This window comes from Eurosta solidaginis, chromosome 5, assembly GCF_040869045.1.
Source record: "Eurosta solidaginis isolate ZX-2024a chromosome 5, ASM4086904v1, whole genome shotgun sequence".
Taxonomy (NCBI): domain Eukaryota; kingdom Metazoa; phylum Arthropoda; class Insecta; order Diptera; family Tephritidae; genus Eurosta; species Eurosta solidaginis.
The window spans coordinates 178,221,467-178,241,130 of record NC_090323.1 but is presented as its reverse complement, the minus strand read 5'-3'; the positions used below and the strand labels follow the sequence as shown (position 1 = coordinate 178,241,130).

General features: G+C 35.6%; 1 protein-coding gene across 8 annotated transcripts in view; it reads right to left on the bottom strand.

Moving 5' to 3' along the window:
- The window catches only part of Ir64a (Ionotropic receptor 64a), a 685,241-nt gene that overhangs the window by 454,477 nt on the left and 211,100 nt on the right, over positions 1 to 19,664 (bottom strand). For 7 of the 8 annotated variants that reach the window (XR_010947661.1, XM_067757679.1, XM_067757680.1 and 4 more), the window contains exons 3-4: positions 15,707 to 15,863; positions 2,932 to 3,059 (exon numbers count right to left, since the gene is read on the bottom strand). The exons of the other annotated variant lie outside the window; for it this stretch is intronic. Coding sequence is in view for 6 of the 7 variants with exons in the window: in XM_067757679.1 (XP_067613780.1) it covers positions 2,932 to 3,059; positions 15,707 to 15,863 (285 nt within the window). In the remaining variant the exon portion in view is untranslated. The remainder of the gene's footprint in view (positions 1 to 2,931; positions 3,060 to 15,706; positions 15,864 to 19,664) is intronic. 8 annotated transcript variants of the gene reach the window in all.

Here is a 19,664-nt window from a genome sequence, read left to right as displayed (position 1 = left end):
AAATCTTGCAGTTTATATCACAGTCCTAACTGTTCTAATAAAAGTGTGTTACATTGTGATAGCAAGAAAAAGAGGTCCTATATGTTCTTAATTATACCATCAAAATTTAACACGCTTTTTATTAGAACAATTAGGACTGTGATATAAACTGCAAGATTTAATAATTTAAGTGTAAAGTTTTTATGTTAAAAATATATAATTTGGCCTACCTGCATACATTTAAAAAGCTTTTTCCGTCTGCCCTCAACCTCTTCACTTTTTCCCAATTCTTTTACTCACTCCTCCCTTCGTCTTTTTCGCTTCATCTATCTCCACCTTCGTCTCATTCTATCTCTCTCTCAGTCTATCTCTTTTGTTCCCGTCACTGTCCCAGTCCCACTCCGAGTCTCAGTCCCAGTCCTAGTCCTAATCCCAGTCCCAGTCCGTCTCTAGTCGGAAAAAAGGATCGCAAACACTAATATAGGCAAATTTACATACCAAATTTAAGGCAAATCGAATAGGACGTATGTAAATAGGTATGTGGGTATAATTAATTCATGGCTCTATTTCGGGTATAATACATTACTCTGCACTAAAGCACTAATCAACAGCTTTCATTTGATATCCATATTGTATAAACACTGTCTAGACATTCAGAGGCCCACGTTTTGGCCTATATCTCGAGACCCTAGTCACCCAGAGGTATGAAAATTACCCTCTACTAAATCATTCATCAACAGCTTTGATTTGTTATCCATATTCTATAAACAAATTCTAAGGGTACCCCGGTCCACGTTTGAACAAAATCGACTGACGTATCTCTTCAAACACCGGCGACCAACTAACACACATTTTAGCCTTTCCTTTTATATATATATTTTTTTATTTTTCACACTTCACTATAATATTAAAACGAAATGCAGATATTCATTGCTTTTGAAATTCGGCTTAAAAATTTTACATGGAACAACTGAAGACTCTCCTGAATTAAAAAAAATTCTTAGTGCTTCTAAATCGCGGGCCCCCTCAGAGTGTAGTCCCCTCACCACCCCCCCCCCCCCCCCCCCCCCCCCCCCCCCCCCCCCCCGACGGGCCTGGTGATGTGATATACTTGATATCGTGCGCTATACTATTTTTTATTGATAAGCAGGTTGTTTAATTAAACACCGAGCAATTACACGGAAGTATAACCTATCCTATATTTCAAGTTAGATCAAACTACATACAGGGTGCAAAAGAAATTCAAAATCAGTTCAGTAGTTTAGGAGTCCTTCGCGGACAAACACAGTGACACGTGATTTTTATATATAAAAATGTAAAATTTTTTTTGTCGCAGACGAAAAGGCCTAATTATCGCTAAAGGTTAAAATGAACTTATAAAGTGTTATATTTCTTTATTAATTTATTTTTTACTTTATAGTTAATTTTATTAACCAATAATAAAAGCTTATTTTAAAAAAGATTTTTTTTTCTTTAATTTTATTCTAATTTCTAATATCTTTTTCTGATATATCTACAAGCAATTCTGAGTCAATTTGTTCGTGTTCTGTCCTACCACCTTTGTATGTTCTCTTTCCACACAATAACAACCAACCTGTTGGTGATAAATATGTTTGAGAGTCGCTTACAGTTTATTACTGCATATATGGTTGGTATTGTTAAATTTTGTTTACCATTACGGTTCTTTAATTGTTTACATCTTGTCTTAGGTGCTTCTTATATTGTTTTACTTCATATTTAAAATTAGCGTAAGTTGGTAATTTTTATGGGCATTTAATGTTTTTGGTGTAATATTTGTTTTAATTTGCAGTCCTACAGATGACTTCAAGCTGAGGTCGAAACATAGACAACAATAAATAGTGTATATGCAAAATCAAAATCAGTTTTTGAAATTTTGATACTCGAATAAAAGTTTTCAATAAGCAACAAGGCCGGTAATAACTACAAAAGAAACAATTATGAACAAATTGTATTTTAAAAGTGAATGAGTACCATTAATTAAATTTCAATATCTAGACCAGTCGTCTCCAAACTAAAACACAGCCGTAAGATTAAACCCTCGTAGTGATAGTGGTTTAGTCGTTGATTAACGAGTAACGAAGAAAGATGTATGCACGCATGTTTGTTAAACTCAAAAAGCAGTTCGAGATATGCTATACAATTTATATTTTATTGCAGAAGTCCATCATACATTTAAAATTTACAAAATTGCCAATATTAAAAAGTTAAGACATTCTACGCATAAGCTTACATTTGTAAAAAAGTTTCTTTTTTTAAATACGCAAACAAAGAATAACCTCCACTGATGTTGCTGCGACGCCAAAAGAAAGAGAATAATGATATGAAGCTGACGACCTCTGATCTAGTCTCACATGGTCGAACTTTAATTAGAGAAGAACAAAGAGTATTTTAAGTAGAGACGACATACCTAGACTCAGAGCAGTATTCAATGGTTATTACGCAATAGGCATGCACTAGGAACATATGTATGATAGCTCTGCTAAGTGATTCATAGGTCAAGAGGAGTTTAATGGAATCAAAACGACTTAAAATCTATATGGACGTCATGGTTTATAGCCATCGTACCTGCCTCTTATTATTCGTATACATTTTAAGAAGACACCTAAAAGAGAGTCCCTACAGCGGTATTATAAATACAACGAAAAATAGCTGGGCGTATCAGATTAATTTAAATTTTTCTATTTTTTACTCGTATTCGTTTTCCAATGTAATCAATACATAAAAGAAGCGAGAAGCATGAAGAAACCTGGGTATTAAAAATACCATCAAAATTTGTGTTCAGTGATCTACATATTTAGCACTTTGTTGCATAAGTTACAGTGGTAAATGAGTACACAACTTACAATAGAAATAAATACGTATAAAAAATCCTTTTTGAAACGACGAAACAAAATAGAGCACTAAACAACAACAAACATTAAATAAACGAACCTGAAATTGTACAAATCCCTTACGTGCGAGAGTAAAGCGAAATTGAAGCGATGCATTGAATCCAAATGCGTGTCGTAGCGTGTTGTTAAGTAATGCTCCAGGGTATCTGTGAGATTTTTGTTTCTTATCTGCAAACAAATTGAAAAGCAAAAAGAGTGAAATAAAAGAAAAATTCTAGACATGCATACATATGTGAAACGTCTAAAATAGGTATCAAATATTTACTTTTATGGATATCTATAAGTAACAATTAAATATACACAATCCGTAATAACTAACGAAAATCATATTAACTATACCATTTCCAGTTGTAAATGAGAAAGCGTGATTTGAAAATAAGAATCGTCAATTGTAAATTAGAAAGCATCAAATGTAAATGCAAAAACGTCATATCAAAATGAGAATAGTCAAAAGATATGGGAAGAGTCAGTCATTTGTAAATGAGAGATCAATAAATGAAATTGTGAAAGCGTTTGAGAACAGTCCGTTGGAAATGAGAAAGCGCCAAATGTAAATGCGAACGCGTCATTTAGAAATAAGAATAGTCAGGTGTAAATAAGAAAGCATAAACTAAATATGCGTGAGCGCTGCTTGCAATGCAATATATGTACATTGCAATGATTTTCCGTCATCCCTTGTAAAATTTCACTTGGAGACAAACCGGTTTCGGCGTTGCGCCATCATCAGAATGTCAACGGAAAATCGTTCCAATATAAATCAGTTAGCCTTCCTCTCGGAAAATCAACACAATAAAACAAATAAGCTCGTACATTCATTTATTCGACGCGCTATCAGTGGATTGTCATCGTTAACGGACATAGGGTCCGTTTAGCATGGATACATGGGCTGCTTCAGTAAGGTCTATTTGTCAAAAATTGGAGAAATTAGCGAAAGTTTTAAACGACTAAGTTTTGGTGGACCATGCAACTCGATTCTCGAGCCAGCGTAAGCTGATGCTTAAAAAGTGCTGCATTTAGCACTGAGCTCTCCAATGCTGATCACTATCGTGAGTCTCTAAGGACCATACCATTAACAAACGTATGTTGAATGTAGAGCAACAGCTGCAATATTTATGTAGCAGATTAATCTGTGTATGGAGCCAAGTGACCAACAACTAAAGATGACTACATGGAAGCAATTTAGTATTCAACGTTGTTCCCCTGCAATATATGTCAGTCGGAGCGGAGGCAATTTCACATCAAGAGTTATTATCTTTAGAGGATATGCCCGTTGCCATATGTATAGCTTATCTTTATCACAATTTTTGTATTCTAAATTAAAGTTACGTTTTCGAATTTTCATTTGATATTTTCTCATTTGCAAGTGGCTATTCTCATTTCCATATGACGTTTTCGCATTTTCAATTGACTAATGTCATTTCGAAAAAGCTAATCTCAATTACAACTGACGTTTTCGAGTTTTCAATTGACGCATTTAACATTGATAAATTTCATTTCCATATGACGCTTTCGCATTTACAAGTGACTATTCTCATATAGAAGTGACTTGACTATTCTTATTTCCAATTGTTGCTTTCCCATTTACATCTTACGCTTTCTCGTTTACACTTGGAAATTGTCTAAAAATAAGCGTTGGTTTGAGTAAAATCGGAAAGCTGTTTGCCAAATTTGGTACATTTTAGACCAAATACAGATTTATGTCGAAGAAAAAGAAAAATCTGCACTTACTTTTTCGACATCGAAAAATGGAAAAAATCATTACATAATTTGGTGCACAGTTTTTTTGGACCCAAAATAGATTAAAGCTGAAAATGGATAAAAATCGGACAACTTTTTGCTATAGAAAATTTCGAAAAACGGACAATTCATTACCGAATTTGGTACATAATTGTTTTTGGACCCAAAACAGATTAAAGCTGAAAATGCTTAAAAATCGGATAATCAAAATCGTGCATCACAAATTTAGAGATATTATTAATCCATTATCGAAAACTGATATAACTTGGCTGATAGATTCACATTATGACGTGAACGATAAAAATTGTTAAAAAACTTTATAAGTAGGCGGGGCACTGCTTGCATCTAGGCGAGGAAAATTTTAAACTTCTACAAATCAACAAATTAATAGCGAAAACGTTGAAATTAAAATTAGTTTTATTTTTGCTATTACATCGCTATAAATTTTGTGAAAATTAGCTGGCACCATGCCCACTTTTTCCAAACTTTTTTAAAAGATCTAAATATAAAAATATCCAATATGCATATGTCTGGCATGCAAGTAGGTGCATTTGAATATCTTTCCACCTTAATATTGACTGGGGTAAAAATTTAAAAAAAATTTTAAGAAGTCGCGACTCTATCTCTTCTTGTAAATAAATGTTGCATCTTTCTCAGAGATTGCTCCAATCCTTTTACTTTTATTTTAACTAAAAGATGACTTTAAACTAATGTTCCTTTTACTATGAAGTCGGGACAAAAATTAAGTTAATCCGACAGGAGTTGGCCGAGGTCAACAGCAAAGGAAATGAGCATTCGAGAGAAAGGTATTTCGGAGGATGTTTGAGCAGCGCTGATAATAATGATCGAGCACATACATATATAATGCCAAACACAGTGACGATTGAAGAAACTCGCGCCTTGAAGATATTTGTAAAGAAAACTTAGAAGCTGAAGATGGAGGAAACCCCCCTACCTGGCAAAAGTTCAGTGGAGAAAACTTGTTCTAGTTAGTGGCAATTATCGAAAGGTTGAAATTACTGACAAGCTTTGTCAGCGACTTCTTGAGGGTTTTATTTGTAGATGTAACGATTGTGCCCCAGCAGAACAATTATAGCAACGATCGACACATACAATTGCACATGTGTTACATAGCTAACACTTTCAGCCTAAAAGTCGACTACGATTTATCTTGACGATGTTAACCCATTAACGTTATCTGTTTTTATAATGTTTAATGTTCTTATTGTTGTTAAACTCAGTTATCTATAAATGATTGTAGAGAGATCACTCTAAAGCTGGAGGCATTGGTGCTTTATCGGTAACCGTATCGGTAACCTTATAACAGCTGATTCGACCAACCTTATGAGAATCAATGCAATCGATTATTGGTGCCGCTAAAGTCGTAACCGTATCGTAGCCAACCAATTGGGTTTTGGTTTACCGTCGTAACGATAAACAGCTGATTACGTTAGGGATACGGATACAGCGATACGACATACGGCACCAATGACTCCAGCTTAAATCAGACATCGGCGTTTCATGAATGCTTCAGTCTGCAATGAGCAATTGGCGTGTAAATATCGATTGTTGGTATCGCTATTGCGCAGCGAAAAATATATTCACATATTTACATAAATACATTTTATTAATATGAATTAATTTAATTTAATATGAAAAAATGCAGCAGGATCTAATAGAGAAACTGTAAATTTTATTTGAAAACAATGCTAAAAATTCGGCGAATTTTCATCAAAATTCTTAATTTTTTAGTGTATATATAGTTTTGTTGCCCATTTATTTCTAGAACAATCAGGCGTCAGTCCTAAATTCGTAAATATTAATAATAATAGTAAAAAGCGTATGTATTTATTAGGAAAATTATAGGGATCTATTTGTATATGCAAGTGGAATTTAAAGTAATAAGTAAAAGATAATAAAACATTTTAAGGACTACCTTTATAAAAATTGATCAAAAAGCAGCTCTTTATGAAATTCTTATCAAGCAGCATCCTGTATCTGTAGATTTGATCCGGGAACGTTTTCTTGAGCATTTCTTGACCCCCTCAATTGGAGCATATTTTCTACATAGAGAGGTTGAGGGAGTCAGAGTGTAATATTTTTCAATAATTTTTTTATTAAATTTGGATGGCACTTTCGTATTAAAAGTATATTGTTCAAATTTGTTGAAGTCAATTTACTCCGCTGCTTTGAAAAAATATATTTCAACTCGGAAAATTTTTGCTCACAAAAATATGTGGAAGGAAATAATGACAAACATATTAACGATTTTTTTTAAGCTCAGGATAGTTTGTGCCATCCAAATTCTTCCAGAATTCAATTATATTTGTGACCTCAGAAACAATCATTTCACTTCTTAGAAAAACAAGTTCGCATTGAAGCTCGAATTGATATTTAGTTACATCGCACCGAAAAGGATCTTCATAAAGTTCTATTAGTGGACTCATATTTTCAAAATCCCTAAACCTATCTTGAAAATTCTCCAAAAACGTTTGAAAAATAAAGGAATGCTCCAAATTTGTATTACTCGTGCTAAAGTCAGAAAGAATCAATACAGTTTTCGAAAAACTGGAATAATCACCCCTTTGCAAATCGCTTAGAAGTAAAAACAAGTTTGTCCTAAATATATTTAAGATTTTGTAGGTATCCGGTAAACTTAACCCTTTTCCTTGAAGTTGTAGGTTATATTCGTTCAAAAACTTCGTTGCGTCTGACAAAAACGCCAAGTTCAAAATAAAATTTTTATCCTTGAGCAACGATATAAAACGAACTTCTTTTTTGTCTATTTCCAGAAATTTTAGAACTTCTGCTCTTAGGTCAAACAACCTATTAAGGCAATCGCCACGGCATAACCATCTTACCTCCGTAAACATTTTTAGGTCATTGTGGACGGCTCATTTGCTTTTCAAAAAGCTTACAAATTTCCTATGGGAAAGTGATTGGTGACCACAACGTATTTTATTTATAATTTCCTCTGCTGTTTTCATGACTGGGTGATCTGTTAAAAACTTCGAAGAAAGTGCCGCCTGGTGTATAATGCAGTTGAAGCCTGATGCTTTAATACTAAACGCATATATTTATACTTAGTTTATCAAAAACTTTTATCATTAAGTCTTTAATAAATTTACCGTCAATGAACGGTCTACCCTTCTTCGCCAGTTTAAAACTTATTAAAGAAGATAATTCAGTCTTTAATTTCGTTGTGCCTTTTTTCCCCTGCCAGAGACTTGAATATTGGGCAACCACCCTTTTATTTTTTCTAAAAATAAATGCTTTTTCTCCTCAAAAAGTTTTAATTTTTTTGTTGCATTCAACTTATTTAAGTTTTTATTCGAACTTTCAAAATGTCGTTTGATGTTATGTACGTATGTACGTAGCTGAAAATGTTTTGTAGCATAAAACGCATTGAATTTGCCCAAAGGCGTTGTTCAACATAAAATATTCGCTTGCCATTGTGCCCATCGATAATTTATTATTTATTGCGTGCTTAGCCGTTGCAGTCTAACAAGCGAATGATCAGTGAATCAATTGGTTCGTGCGATCAAAGCGTTCTCACTAATATATCCACACAACATGTTTGCCAACACTTGCTCTAAATTTAACTGATATATGTTAGTAATATGTAGATATTGTTAATAATGCTAATTTTAGGGTTACGAAAATATTCTCAATCTCTCAATTTTACGATTGTACATAACTGTAATCCTTTTCATTTCTATACATTTAACTTATGATATTTATAGACCTACTCAAATGTAATTTCGACTATTAGTATAGCGACTATTAAAGAGGACACAACGCCCTAAAAAAATTTAAAGCGTTTTACTTTTTTTGGTTGCCGAGTTTGGTTTGACTTAGACACAAGTAGACAGTATTGACTCTTGTGGCTAGTTTTCTAAGCACGGATATACTAATCACGTAAGGAAGACCTTCTTCCCTACAATTGGCGCACAACTAAAATTAAAAAAAAAAAACAAATATTTTGTGCAGGCATCACCAGAGATTTTGGTATTGTGTTATAAGTGTTGTGAGACGTACATATACATCTAAAACTATGTTCGTTTGTTGGTTTCTTCACCGAAGAAAAGATAAAAAAACTTCGTTGCATACTTTTAGGCATAAGTGTTCCCTGCTAAATTTTTTTTTTTATATTTTCGCCTCTATATTTTCCCAAATAGTTCCACTAGAACTGACTTATCTGCCGTACATTGAATACCAAAAGTGAATTCCACCTGGCATTAGACGTTCAATATATTTATGAATAGAAAAAGTCCGAGGCTAAACCCAGATTTGATAGAGGAGAAATGGAGACAGGAAGGAATGCGACCCCTAATGTTAACAGCAACACTAACATAGAGACACAAAAACAATCTGTTAGCGTCACTAAACAGAGCTCAAATCAAGCAAGCGCACTTGCAACTGCCAGTGTAACGACAACCGAGTATTAACGCAAATGTTAATACAAATGTTAACCGTGCAACAAATAACCAACTGTTACTTTAACAGACAATCAATTTAAGCAATTGCTAGGGAACTTTCACGCTAACCAGGATACTAGGGCCACTTTCAGTAAGTGTAGCGTTCGTTTTAAAGGCGGAAGGAACACCAGCAAGATCGAAGATTTCATAGCAACCATTTAACTTGTCAGCTTACCACTTCTGTTAGAAGGCTACGCATCGTCATGGTGGCAGGGTGTAAAAGAGGAAGCACAAACTTTTAATGATGCCATTGAAATGCTTCGCAAAGCATTTTCTCCTCCGAAAAAACTATGATAGATATGACATTTTCCCAATCACTGTTGAAAATACACGAAAAAGTTCCTCGCGAAGCGGTTCGGAAATTTTAGCGAGTTGTTGGAAAAAGCTCGTGAGGTCGAGTTGCTTCTCGTGGAGAACAAAGAGGTTTATAAAATCAACGAAGCAACCAGCGAAACTCCGCTCCGCTGCTCGTATTATAGAAAAAAAAATCACTCTTATGAAAACTGCTACAAATGGAAAATGAGAAAAAGACGACAGGAAAAATGAAAGAAGCCACTATGGACTGTTATGGTTGTGGTGCACCAGGATACTACAGGTCGAATTGTCCAAAATCATCATAATCAGAAGGACCCGTTACGAAGTCCCGAAAAACTGGACTTCAACGCCATACAAACCACAATTATAGGTCGTGACGTGCCAACAATAGACATAAATATTAACGGTTTGAAAGGTGAAGCCTACTTGGACACAGCTGCTAGAACAAGCGTGGCAAGTCGTCAACTGTATGAAAAGCTGAAAAGGCGTTGAATTTCAGAAAGTCTTTGTGGAAATTAAATTAGCTGACGGCATTACTCGCCATGAAATGGTTTACTCCACGATCGTCCATGTAGTAATTGGCAAACGATATAAACGTATAAGCTTTATATGCTTGTCAAGTGCAGAAAACAATCGAATACTTCTAGGCATAGATTTTCTTGAGCAGGCAAATATAGTAATGGATTTATCACAGCGAACGTGGCATTTCAAGGATGATCCTAGTAGCATATTTGAATTTAAAATGCAAAAAGTACAGCCGACTGATTCTTTATCGTTACCTAAAGCAGATATTTAAACACAGAAAGTTGAAACCAATAAAATTGATAGTTTTATATCTTGGTTCGAAAACACAAATAATATTGCGGGGGTACCGAACATTAGCCGTGTTTTTTAACACGCGTATATCCGTTTACGCTTAAACTTTATATTGACTGCTAAGCGACAAACTATAAATACACCTCTGAAATTGCTGCGCATAAATTTTGTCCTACTAAATTTCAATACGCATTATACTCAGATGTAACTGAAATATGTGTCTTTGTTTCACCCTCTAAACTAATTCTATGTATTCTATGTGTGTCCACAATTCATCGCAACTGATTCAGCTATATGTTATACCCTATGCGTCTCCGCTTTTCGGTACACCCTGTTGCTGTAGCTAGTTGTTTAACCACAGCCGCTAGATGGGTCTCCTAAGCATTATCTAAGCGAGTATAGGCGTTTTTTTACACGCGCAAACGAAACGTAAACGCGCGTGCTAAAAAACACGGCTATTAACTCCCAGTCATCAAATGAATATTCGCCAGAAGGTATACTTGAAATTTTCGAGAGCAGTATTCCAACAGACTTTGAGTTACCGGAAGGAAAAATTTATTTCCACCAATGAAAAAACTGAAACCGAATAACAAAGCTGAAGGGAGAGTAAGCTGCTCGGTTGAAATAAATTCAATTGAAATAAATCTGCGTCATAATGAAGGTGTACTTTTGGATGAAGATGAAAAAACGACTTTGAAAAATCTAATAAAAGAATATTCAAAAATTTTTAAAGAAACCGTAGTTCCAGTACCGCATTTTGAATATTATATAAAGACTACGGTACAAACGCCCATTTCTTCAAAACCTTATCGTATATCACCGGCAATGAAGCCAAAACTTAAGTTCGAACTAGACGACATGTTGAAGAAAGGTATAGTCGAAGAGAGTAAATCGCCGTGGTCCTTTCCCGTTGTGTTAATTCCCAAAAAAGATGGAGGAGTCAGGTTTTGCGTTGATTATAGACGCTTGAATGCCCTTACCACAACAGATACTTACCCTTTGCCTAGGATGGACGATTTATTACACGCCGCTAAGGCAACACCTTACATGTATACTATCGATTTAAAAGCCGGATATTGGCAAATAAAAATGGCACCTGCAGTTAAGCCGAAAACTGCATTTACAACACCTTTTGGAATTTTTGTTTTCAACCGGATGCCGTTCGGTCTGAAAAACGCACCGGCGACGTTTCAGCGTTCGACAAATTTAAGTCTGAATTGCAACATATTTTAATTTTAGCATACATAGACGATATTATCATATGCTCCAATGATTTTAAGGCTCATATAAAAGACTTGCGACATACTTTTCCAAAACTTAATGAATATGGGTTTCAACTGAATAGAGAAAAATGCGTTTTCTGTCGAGAAGAGATAAAGTACCTTGGTCATATTTTGACTACAGAAGGTCTTAAAGTTGATTGCGAAAAGACAGATGCTATCCTCAGGCGCCCGAACCCGAAAAACTTAAAACAACTCGTATCGTTTCTTCAAACTTGTTCGTGGTATAGACGGTTCATACCACACTTCGCAGATGTAGCAAAACCATTGTCCAAGCTAACGAAGAAAAACGCGCAACTTTAATTCATTTGAAATCGATTTTCCTAGAAAAGGCGCTGAAGAGTTTAGAAAGTAGCAGCTAAAAGATGAGGATTTGAAAGAGATTATTCAATCATTTGAAAACGATGACGAGAACGTAAGTAGACATACAAAACAAGGATATATAATGGTAAACGGTGTGCTTCATAGATTCTGCTCAGAAGAAGACTCTGAAAACGGTCAATTTGTGGTACCAAAAAATCTATGGGAGACAATTTTAATGAAGTTTCATGCTGATCGAATTGCAGGACATTATGGTATTGATCGTACAACAAATCGGATAACTCCACACTATTTTTGGCCAGGTATGCGTACACAAATCGCACAGTATGTAAAGTCGTGTATTAAATGCAAGAAATATAAACCAAAAATTTGAAACCACCTGGATTGCTCCAAACGGTTTCGAGTAACCAGAGATCCGAAATCATTGCCTTGGATCTATTCGGCCCTTTACCTCCTACTGCGAAAGGTAATCGCTGGATCCTCGTCGTTGAAGACTTGTGTAGTCGTTGGGTGGAGTTATTTGCATTGAGAGAAGCCACAGCAGAAGCTTGCGCTACAACTATGTTAAATGAAGTTATAATGAGATTTGTTGTACCAAGGGCATACATGCCAATAAAGGAAGTCAATTTATTTCAGCTGTAATGCAAAATTTATCATATTGCCTAGGGATACAACAAACATTTACTCCCCTGTACCATCCAGAAGATAATCCTGTTGAAAGAAAAAACAGGGACCTAAAACCTCAACTGTCAATCTACGTCGGAAAAGAGCATACTACTTGGGACGGATGTTTACCATCAATACGGTTCGCCATGAACACGGCTAAATGTGAAAGCACTGGTTTCTCAGCAGCATACCTTACGTTTGGAAGAGAGCTAAGAAGCCCACTCGAAGCACATTATGACTTGAAACAAGTAATTGATTCAGAAAACTTCGTGCCACAAATAACACCACATTTAACGAAATTGGCTAACACACTAGCAGTGGAAGCACAAGAAAAGCTGCAAGATGGAAATAAACAATATGTTGATACTAAGCGCCGATCACAACTATCATTTAATGTTGGAGATATGGTGCTGGTTAAAACCCACATACACAGCAAAGCAAAACCTGAAGACAATACAACAAGCGAGAAAACACAACTGCCTATGCGATACAACAACAATGCATCCGATAACCATAGTAACAATGCCAATGCACCAATAAGAGTTCTGCGTCCACGTAAATGATACCGTAAATTCTGACTGCATCGTCGTAACGATTTCTCCATCAGAGGGGGAGGATGTAACGATTGTGTCCACAGCAGAACAATTATAGCAACGATCGACACACACAATTGTACATGTGTTACATAGCTAACACTTTCAGCCCAAAAGTCGAATACGATTTATCTTGACGATGTTAACCCACTAACGTTATCTGATTTTATAATGTTAAATGTTCTTATTGTTGTTAAGCTCAGTGATCTATAAATGATGGTAGAGAGATCACTCTAAATTTAACTGATATATGTTAGTAATATGTAGATATTGTTAATAATGCTAATTTTAGGGTTACGAAAATATTCTCAATCTCTCAATTTTACGATTGTACATAACTGTAATCCTTTTCATTTCTATACATTTAACATTTATGATATTTATAGACCTACTCAAATGTAATTTCGATTATTAGTATAGCGACTATTAAAGTGTCCGCCCTAAAAACATTTAAAGCGTTTTACTTTTTTTGGTTGCCGAGTTTGGTTTGACTTAGACACAAGTAGACAGTATTGACTCTTGTGGCTAGTTTTTCTAACCACGGATGTGCTAATCACGTAAGGAAGACCCTCTTCGCTACATAGAGAAAAATTTGTGTCAGTATTTTCTTACATGCTTTCAGCAAATTTAATCCACGGGGCGATCCTGCTGCAAGAAGTCGCGTTCCCCGAAAACAAATTTATGGTACAAAGTATTTTAACATCGTTGTTCTAACTGCAACCCTGGTCGACGAAAATCTAAGGGAATGTTACGAATAAAACAGTACTTTGTAATGGTAGAATCTGGTAGTAGCGCCTTCTGCTACTAGTCAGACTGAAACGTGTACATTTCATTTGTTTTTCTTTTGACCCCTCGAGTCATCAAGAAGATATATTTAAGTCGGCTTCACCTTGAGTTAGAAATTTATAACATTTCCCTAGTGAATCATTCGATGTGGAGTTGGATGCAGTACTCGAAGAATGGCAAAGCATAATGAACTCTGTGATTATTTTGGTCAGTTTTATCGACCTACACTCAGAAACTTATACTTTAAAATACTAAAACAGGATCTAGCAATAAGCAAAAATTAAAACAACTCGATCATTGTTAATTTTTCAAGCAAGCTTTGAAATGCCCGTTGAAGTCAGAAAAGCAAACACAAGACAATGAAAAAAGCAGAAATATTCCTTTTGTTAAAGGCTGAGGTAACACTGAGCCCATCTACAGGTACAGGTAAAGGTCCTCTGAAACTCAACTTATTAACTAGAACGTATTATTGTGTGTGCTGACCTGCGAAGCTTTAGGTTTATGGAGAAAAGCAACGTTCCTTACCAAAAGAGTAGTGAGCAAGATAGCTAAGTGGCCTGATATGTCAGAATGTGGAGTAGTTGGGGATTGATAGAGTAAGAATATGAGGAAATAGAAGAGGTGAAGAAAAAATATAAAGGAAAAGGTGATGACAGTCGAAATGAAAGAAGAGAAGGAGAGTGAGATGAAAAAGGGCTAGTTTGTGAGCTATAAAATATATAGCATTTTTTTTTTTTTGCAATTTTTTTTAAATACGCAGTTGGACCACATACGGAAAGGTAAGCCTCTGTCGGGTCTTGTAGTGTAACTAAAGGAGCTCCAGGCCGAAGACAAAATCGAGTCGAAAAACCGGCTATGTATATTTTAAAATAATAATCATAGCTTGGCCTGCTCTTTCTTTCTCGTTGCGCCTTGCACGGCAGTTTCACTTTAAGATTAATCTTAATCACATCATTCTCACGTCAACAGCAATTTTGTCTATCGTTTAAAATGACATTTAAAATGAGCAACGAAAATTAGAAATTTATAACATTTCCCTTGTCTGTTGAGACAAAAATCCGCAATTGTCATTTTTGCATTAACCCTCTGAGATATGATTTTTTTTTTTTTCATAAAAAAAATCTTACTCAAATAAAATTGTTTGATTTCAACAAAAAAAAAAAGACTCACTACTACAAAACATACATACTCACTGCCAAACATTTCTATACATTTCTACAATTACAATTTCTCAACAATAAGAATACAAAGGCATTACACGTGAGATTTACGCACATTCACATGGGAAATCAAAGAACATTGTGACAGCAAATGCAAACAACAAAGTTTTAGAAGTGAGCAATATTTACAAAATAGTATAAACCAAGCACATACTTAAATGTAACAAGTATATTCTCATATGTGCAGCAAACACACACACGCAAACACAACCATAGCACTCACTTTCGCACTTTCACATTCTAATCACACAATTGCAAAGCTCCAACGCAATCAACTAAGCGTTTTCAAATATGCTCGCTACTAAAGCTTTTATTTGTTTGTTTATTTGCTATTGTCCAATTGTTTGCTGATATCCTCTATAAAGATATGTTTAGATATAAATACATATATATACATTTGTATTGTCATTTTATCTTTTTATCTGTAACAAAAAACCACACTCAATTTACACTCAGTTTCCGTCACACTATATCCCTATTACTAAATTTTACTTTGCGGCTATCATTATGCATGTGCGTGTGTAGGCATAGACTTAGCAAGTGTCCTTATATAACGTGTATGTATATGTTTATGTGTGTATTACAAATAAGTAGAGCATTTACCACAATCAAGCAACGGATGCGTGCCATCTTCATGTCCATTCGCCTTGTAATTGTGGTTGATCTTCGATACCAGAGGGCAATTTGTAGACCATCATCCAGGGCAAAATATCCAATTTCCGAAATGTTCAATTGGCCGCCATATTGTAGTCCTGGGCTCCTTCACATCGTGGTTAGCAAGTAAAAGAAACAACAAATATTTATATGAAAACCTATATACATTTAACTACACCCTGTAGGAAATAGGCGACTATCAATGCATATCAAAATCAAACTTCTAAGCAATTTGCATCAAATTTGGTAAGCGCTTGTAATTTAAATCCAGCCTCCTCTCCTGAGGTAGAGAAAAATGGAAAATTGAGAGGTTGATAAAAAGATTAGTGGAAAATATATACAGAGAAGGGGAACGACAGATAAAGCACAGGAGTTAAGGGAAGAAAAAGAGGAGGAGAAGGACGAGTATGTGGGGGAGCAGTGGAGAGAAAAGGCGACAGAAAAAGAGAGATCAGAGGGACAGAGATGAGGGAGAACACACAGCAGTAAACAATGGTGAAGAAAGGTGATTGAAAAAGAGGATGATGTACAAGAGAACCGAAGAATAAAATTGGCAGACGTCATGTCATTTATTTCCGATTCTCGCTTCTTCGAGAAGGTATTGATTTTCCAACACCGGTATAGCTAACCTGAGGCCCATTTATACAAATCAGTGGTGCTCCGTTTTACCTACAATGCTCTACGTTCGGTTCATATGTATCTATGTAAGCTAACAGATCCACGTGGAACAAAGCTAAGCACTTCGAGAGCACGCTTCTTCGCAGCACAGTTGAGCTCAGGGGAAATCCTTAATATAGAACTTGCATAACAGGTATTGCTCTTCATTCAATAGGTTTATCTACTTGCTTGGGATAAAGTCAAATTTGGTAAGAATAACTGAAGCAGTCAAATCTTGGCGGCGACCGCCGTGGTGTGTTGGGTAGCGTGATCCGCCATTCACACCGAAATCCTGTGTTCACACCCCGGGCAAATCAACATCACCAAAATTTTAGAAACATGTTCTTTCAATTAGAAGCAAACTTGTATCCATCGGAACTGTTTTGTAAGCACTCCGAGCGTATTTCTGCTATAAAAAGCTCTCAGTGAAAACTCTTGTGCCTTACAGATGGCGTTCGGAGTCGACATAAAACAAGTTGAAAAAATCAAGAGGACCGCGACGCATTTTGGAAGAGAAGCTCGGCCTAAAATCTCTTCGGAGTTTATCGCGCCTTAAATTTATTTTTATTTTTATATAACGAAGCCTGATTGTGACTTAGACTGCAGCCTCATTCCCTGCAATATTCGCAGGATATTTTTTCAGCACGACATTCAATGCCATCTGTGGTGTTCTTATAAAAACGCTACTAACTAAACCAGAACCCCATAGAGCGAAACGGCTGGACTATTCTCTGGTAAAACCAGTGTACGAAATTTCCAGACAATCCTCACCTTCGGTTTTCATGCTTATGTGTAGTTGATAGGCTGACTATGGCATAAAATTACCAAATATTTTTTTATTGTTATTGGTTTAAGCGCAAAGCGCCCTCTTACTTCATATATAAAAACAATTTTTAATTTATTAAAAATTGTGGGAAAAATTGGAACAACGCGCCTTTCGGACGGCTAATCCGGCAGATGTTTCGATTACACCTTGTAAATCTATTCAAAGCGTTTTTTGGGGGACTGGTTTTCGTCGATATTTGTATTGCATATTTCGAATCTAATTTTAGGCTCGTATAAGGCTCATGTTCTCACTACCATTGTTTCATTCGTTTTAAAAACTTTTGAAATACATTTGGAGATGGTTTAGTACTTCTAGGCTGTGAAGAGCTAATCATCCTTAAGTATCTCGCGAAAAGCCCAGTTGAGATAGGAGCGGTACTAGATGAAGTGATCCACTAGATGAATGTATCCCTCGAGAAAAAAGAATTAACCCCGGCTGCATTCCTGGACATTGAAATAACCTTCAATAATATTCTACTGGATGCAAAAGAAAACTTTCTTTATGCTTTGGTATCTAAGATATTGTGACGAATATTAGTAACACTAAGTGATACTCACATCACTAGTCTGATGCTAAGTAAATGAAGGCACAACAACAATAAAGCAGGCAGTCACTTGTATCTACATAAACGAATCAATCGTTATGTCTACACATACGTACGTACACGCAGCGGAGAAGATACGCACAAACACAAGCATATATCTTATCTGAGATGCTCCCAAAAGTAGGCAATTATCTGTGGAAGTGTCACTCACATATACACGCGCATATGGGAAGCTATACACGTGTATCTGTAGTTATAATTTTATAGCAGTAACTAAGTTAATTCTGGAAACGCCAAGAAGTATGGAACGAGGCAATCGATGAGTATAAAAGCGGCAGCAGTAGAGGCATGACAATCAGTTTTGTTTATGCAAGCTATCAGTTGCGAAGAATAAGTGTTATTGTGAAGTACTTTAGTAAAGACCGTTTTTGCATTATTCAATATTGGGGTTATTTATATAACAGTTTAGTGATTCGAACATTAGTAGAAGGTTGCAATTAAGAGCAACTGCAATAAATTCGTTACAATATTATAAATTGTTTGAAAAGATTCATTCATTATTCCTTGAGATTCCTACATACATTGAACATATGTAGCACACATACAACTCTTTAAACAAATGTGTAAACAAACATAGGACTTTCTTTCCATTCAATTTTATGCTCTGCAATTGTGTGGTTGTGATTGGTTATTTCTTCGAGATTTTTTGATTTTTATTACATCTTGTTGCTTTTATTATTATTTTTGGTTGCTTTATTCTTTTGTGTGTAAATAGACGGCTTTCCTGCATTTGGCCATTTTTTGGCACAAATTCTGTTTACTTTGTCGGTTTATTTTATTTGCATATTTGCTCTTAATGGATGAAATTTGTCAAATCATGTTTTAAGAGAAATAACTTTTTGAACAAGATTTAATTCATTTTATTTGCTAAAGCCAAAGCTTGGTGTTCTGATATTGAGTTCCCGTTTGTTAATTGAACTCTTAGGCGACTTCGTATTAGAATTTTGTGTTTTGATAAAGGTCTCACAATACCGGAATTCCGTATGCTTCAATTTTCAGCCTTGAATTCATATTTAGGCCCGATTTGATTTTCTGGGTGCAAGTTTAAGGTATAGGTAAAGTTGTAATTTTATTTAAGTATTTAAAAGTTTACTTTTAAAATATTTGCTCTTGCTTGCCACACATTTAGTAATGTAAGGCTCTCTTCTGGAAAAAGCTTTCTCTCTCTTTATAATATCATACCAGCGTATACCCGCGATCCAGCCCATACGAGGAAAATACAGCTTAAATATGTTTACAGAATTTGTTTAAAATACGGTGCCTTAAACTCTCTCCGAACAATTTTTATGATCCCTAAATTGTCCTACCTACTTGTTTTATGCTAACTCGGAACGGCATTTGCAAGGCACCAAGGGGTTAGTTAGGTTAGGTTGAACTGGCCGGTCCATGAGGACCTCACATAGACTGATTGAGTCCGTAGTGTTACCAAAAGTATGTTTTAATGACCAAACTGAAAAGCCCTATCAAAAACCAGGACCTAAGTTATAAAATAATTCCGTCCTCTTCGCATATACTAGAAGCTTCCAAGGACTTAAGCCACTTGCTGCTTTTAGATCTGACAGCTGGAGTCTTAGCCCGGAAAGTGCAGGGCACGAGCACATAACATGCTCGATCGTTTCCTCCTCCAGCCCGCACTTCCTACATCTTCTATCACTGACCACGCCTAATTTAAAGACATGTGACGCCAGAAGGCAGTGTCCAGTAAGATTAGCCGTCATGAGTCTCGTTTTAATGATAGAAGCAACTTGGTTAGTCTAAGGTTGTAAGACCTACTCATAATCTTCGACACTTTACAGCCCCACGCTTGAACCCACGCCTTT